The sequence below is a fragment of the Zingiber officinale genome, unplaced genomic scaffold (assembly GCF_018446385.1).
Source record: "Zingiber officinale cultivar Zhangliang unplaced genomic scaffold, Zo_v1.1 ctg241, whole genome shotgun sequence".
Taxonomy (NCBI): Eukaryota; Viridiplantae; Streptophyta; class Magnoliopsida; order Zingiberales; family Zingiberaceae; genus Zingiber; species Zingiber officinale.
In genome coordinates, this window is record NW_024589913.1 from 7,120 (window position 1) to 11,909 (window position 4,790).

The 4,790-nt window shown below is 47.7% G+C and overlaps 1 protein-coding gene across 1 annotated transcript; it reads left to right on the top strand.

Moving 5' to 3' along the window:
• The first annotated feature begins 535 nt into the window (after positions 1 to 535).
• Positions 536 to 2,229, top strand: LOC122037172 (UDP-glycosyltransferase CGT-like). The gene has a single exon (XM_042596640.1). The coding sequence runs from the start codon at positions 620 to 622 to the stop codon at positions 2,030 to 2,032; it is 1,413 nt and encodes a 470-aa protein (XP_042452574.1). The 5' UTR covers positions 536 to 619; the 3' UTR covers positions 2,033 to 2,229.
• The last annotated feature ends 2,561 nt before the right edge of the window (positions 2,230 to 4,790 follow it).

Genomic DNA, 4,790 nt, shown 5'->3' on the forward strand with positions numbered 1-4,790 from the left:
CGATCTAATCCAACGATCACCGAGACTCAGCCGTAAAAGTAATGTGGATAATATTTTATCGAGTTTAATTTACTCGGCGAGGTGTGTCATTTCAAACCCATGTGGCCTCGGCACAGGTTCAATAATTGTTTTTTTTACTTGTATCGAGTATTCAAATTAATTTTAAAATGATCGATCTAATTTGTAAAAAAAAAATATATCAACTAGGAAGTGCTCAGGGAAGTCGTATATAAGACAGCCAATATTCTTAAGCTAAAAAATCTTCTGTAATACGTTCATGGAAGCCCTTTAAGATCATCAAACTTGAAGATTAGTACGGAGGGTATCTATTATAAAAGAAAAACAAGATTTTCTGAAAGTAATATTATATTTTAGGTGAAATCCAACACCATTGGATTCCGGATCTAAATACAAGAAAATGGCAATGAATACGTACCGGTAGTTAGGTACAACAACCTACTGTACCCGAAAGTTTCTTCGACTCACCAATGCCGTTAGATCTCCTTTGTGACCATCAGGAAGCTTTAATTCGCTCGACCAAGAGCATTGTTTTATATTGCATGCTATTGTTGTCGAAGCCATTCCACCAAACAAGCTCGCGATCGCCGATCATACAACGATGACCGAGCCGCAGCCGTACGCCGACCGCCGGCGAACTCCCCATATCGTCTTCCTCGCAAGCTCCGGGATGGGTCACCTCAACCCCTTCCTGCGCCTCGCGGCCCAGCTCTCCGCCCGCGACTGCCGCGTCTCCCTCTTGACCACCCATCCCACGGTCTCCGCCGCGGAGGAACGCCACGTCGACGCTTTCTTCGCCGCGTTCCCCGGCGTCCGCCGCCTCGACATCCACGTCCCACTGCTCGACCCATCCGAGCTCAACTGCGCCGACCCCTTCTTCCTCCGCTTCGAATCCATCCGCCGTTCGGCCCACCTGCTCCCGCGCGTTCTCGCCGACGCCTCGCCGCCAGTTTCCGCCGCAATCGTCGACATCTCGGTGGCGTCCTCCTACCTCCCCGCGGTCGCGGAAATGGGAATCCCCAGCTACATCCTCTTCATTTCCTGCGCCGCGATGCTCGCGCTCTGCGCTTACTTTCCCACCTACCTCGCCACGAAGAACACTTCCGGCGTCGGCGACATCGATATCCCCGGGGTGTGGACGGTGCCGAAATCCAGCGTCCCCGTGGTGCTGCACGACCAAAACCAGCTCTTCGCGAAGCAATTCCTCGAGAACGGGCAAGCGCTCCCCAAAGCCAACGGCATTTTAGTGAACACCTTGCATGCGTGGGAGCCCGAAGCGCTCGCGGCGCTCAATGAGGGGAAAGTGACCCCCGATATGCCCCCGGTGTTGGCGATCGGGCCGCTCCTACCGGTACCGGCGATGAGCGTGGAAGGGGAGTCCGTCTCGGCGCCGTTCGCTTGGCTGGATCGGCAGCCGGACAGATCGGTGGTGTACGTGGGCTTTGGGAACCGGACGGGGATGCAGGCGGAGCAAATAAGGGAGTTAGGGATCGGGTTGGAGAGGAGCGGGTTGAGATTCCTGTGGGTGGTGAAGAGCAAGGTGGTGGATCGGGCGGAAGTGGAGGTGGGATTGGAGGAGCTACTGGGGGAGGAATACCTGGCTAAGATCAAGGACAGGGGGATGGTGGTGAAGGATTGGGTAGAGCAGGCGGAGATCCTGCGGCACCGGGCGGTGGGAGGCTTCTTGAGCCACTGCGGCTGGAACTCAGTGGTTGAGGCGGCACTGTACGGAGTGAGGATCCTGGGGTGGCCGATGGGCGGCGACCAGAGGGTGAGCGCAGAGGCGTTGGCGCGGGGCGGATTGGGGATTTGGGTGGAAGGGTGGAGCTGGCAGGCAGAAGAGGAGGCAGAAAAGAAGCTAGTAAAGGGGGAAGAGATCAGCGAGCGGTTGAAGGATCTGATGGCTGCGGAGGGGCTGAGGGCGTCGGCCACGACGATGGCAGCCGCAGCGGCAGACGTCGGAGGAACCTCCTACCAAGTGCTAACGCACTTCATCGAGAGCTTAACGCTTTGATTGTGCCACGCGATCCACGAGAAGAGACTCCGCGGGTGAGAGTGCTTGTATTAATTAAATAAGTCAACAACGACGGTACGGTAGAATAGATCGTTATGTTGAAGTTATTTTAGCATCTGTTTTCATTGGGCATGTTATGTTAGGTTTTCCGCATATCATCAATAAAAAGTGGGATTATTTTCCACTACTTAAATTTATTTTTGTTCCTTCTTCAATTTAATTATTGCTATCACTGCGGCACCGGACGGTGGGAGGCTTCTTGAGCTACTGCGGTTGGAGCTTGGATTATTTTCCACTACAGGCTGAGGATCCTGGGTTGATCAATGGACGGCGACCATAGGGTGAACGCAGTTTGGATTGTAAGCAAGCTGAGCTGAATTAAGATGAGTTGAGTTTTGAAATGTTTAAACTTGTTTGATAAGATAATCTAATCGAATCTAGTTTAAAATGAACTAAAGTTTTAAAATAATTATTTAAATTCGACTTGATTTATTTTTTATGAACTTGAGCTTGTTTGAAACTTGGTTTGAGATTAATTCATTTAGATATTATCGAACTCTTAATTCAAGTGAACTCGATTTGAACTTGACTCATTTAAATATTATCGAACTCTCAATTCCAACAAAAGCAATTGAACTCACTAGTCAATTCATAAACCTTATGTAACTCCGATTATATAACAATTGATTGATGTAATAAGTCGAGTGTTCGATTTATAATGAAACTTTTGTGCCCGAGTTTACATTAGCGACTATTTCTACTTAATGGCAATTGATTGATAATAACTCAATCGACTTCCAAATCAATTGCAAAACATTTAGTTCATAATTTATAGGCGTATTAGTGGATTGTTAAATCATAGCAGTCGAGTGTTGTCGACGCAAATCCAATTTTTAGATTAAACGATATGGTTATCCCAAAAAATACCAACGATTATTGTTATTCTTCATTTTCTTTATGGAAAGATATGAAAAACTTGATTAAATTCTAATCCTAGGTTTTCTGATCTATTTTTTTGACGATTAAACATTGGTTTATGCCACTAGATCAAAATCTAACATAAAGCATAGAAAATCGATAAAAATCCTAACTTTATCATTATAAGATCGATCAAACAATATATGACTCTAATACCAATTGATGAATTGTTTTCTAAATATGAATTTTAAATCCATATGAACTCAAATAAAAGATAACATGCTCAAGATCTAGTATTATCAAAAATTACAGTGCAACAAAATTGAATTACTAAAAATAGACGATGAACCTGAGTGCAGCGGAATTGACATCGTCTTTGTTACGGATGCATTAAATTCGAGATTAATGCAGAATCAAAACGGTTGAGTGATAATGAGTGGAACGGTCGGCGTTTCACTACTCGGCGAGTAATGGTCATTAATCGACCATTAACGTTGCTGTTGATCCGAGCTCCTATATAAGGAGGCTGCGATCACAGGCAGAATACACACAGAGAAAGCAGCAGCTCTCTACCAGTGTTCCCTCCTCATCTTTCGTGCAACTCCTACTCGGCGGAGTGCCCATGATAGCAATCGGGTGCCACTCAGTTCGCCGTGCCCACCAGTGCTTGGTGGAACCACGGTCAACCATTATATCCTAGGAAACAGATGACCCGAGTAAACCTCGAAGCATAGCCGGAGGTGGGGCGGATCTGTTTCAAGGAAACTGCATCAGTTGCAGGCCTCGGTCAGTTCTCTCGGTCGGTCTCTTCATTCGCTCGATTGACCTCTCCACTCGCCCGGTATGTCTCTTTGATCGCTTGACTTGTCTGCTCACCCGGTCAGCCTGTCTGTTAGCTTGACCTGTCTGCTCGCTCGGTCGGCCAGTCGGTTCGCCCGACCTACCTCTCACCAGGCCTGTTTGCTTGCCCAGTCAGCCTTACTGCCCGCCCGACCGTACTGCCCAGTCAGTCTCTATGATCGGACGACTACTTTGCTCGGTAGGCCTTACTACCTGGTCGGCCTCTTTCTGCCTCCCGATCATGCTGCTCGGTCAGCCTTTCTGATCTGTTGTGCCCGCTCGTGTTGCTCGGCCGATTAGCTCATTCTGTCAATATTGTGCAGACTGCCTTCATCACCTAGTAGAAACCAGCCTTTGCTAGCAATCTGAGATTATCCGCTCAGGTCATCTCTATTGTAAGTTGAATTTAAATTCTGTTTAATTTTAAATTCAGCTAAGTCCCCAAAGTCTCCGGCAACAGATTGTTTTGTCGAACAATCTTGAAACAGATTCAATTATGTTGAGAGGGACACAGAACGGAATGTTGAGGTGCAACAGACTCAACACGTGCAGGCCTCCTCCGTCCCGATTGGAACTGTGTCAATCAACCACGGGGAAAAGCCAGAGAAGTTCAATGGATCGAACTTCAAGAGGTAGCAGCAGAAGATGCTCTTCTACACGCTCAACCTGGCTCGGTTCTTGACCAAGGATCCTCCTAAGCGTGCTAAGGATGCCGATGTGCAGACCATCGATGCAAAGGAGGCATGGATTCATTCTGAGTTCCTTTGTCGAAACTACATCCTCAATTGCCTTGCTCACTCGTTGTACGTTGTGTATAGCATGAAGAGAACGGTTAAGGAGCTGTGGGAGTCCCTGGACATGAAGTATAAGATGGAGGATGCAGGGGCCAAGAAGTTCATCGTGGGCCGATTCCTGGACTACAAGATGGTTGACTTCAAGACGATGATCAACCAAGTCCAGGAGCTTCAGGTGATCTTGCACGAGATCCACTCAGAAGGGA

Excerpts from the sequence above, each read along its gene's own strand:
- LOC122037172 (XM_042596640.1), top strand. The coding sequence starts at position 620 with ATGACCGAGCCGCAGCCGTACGCCGACCGCCGGCGAACTCCCCATATC.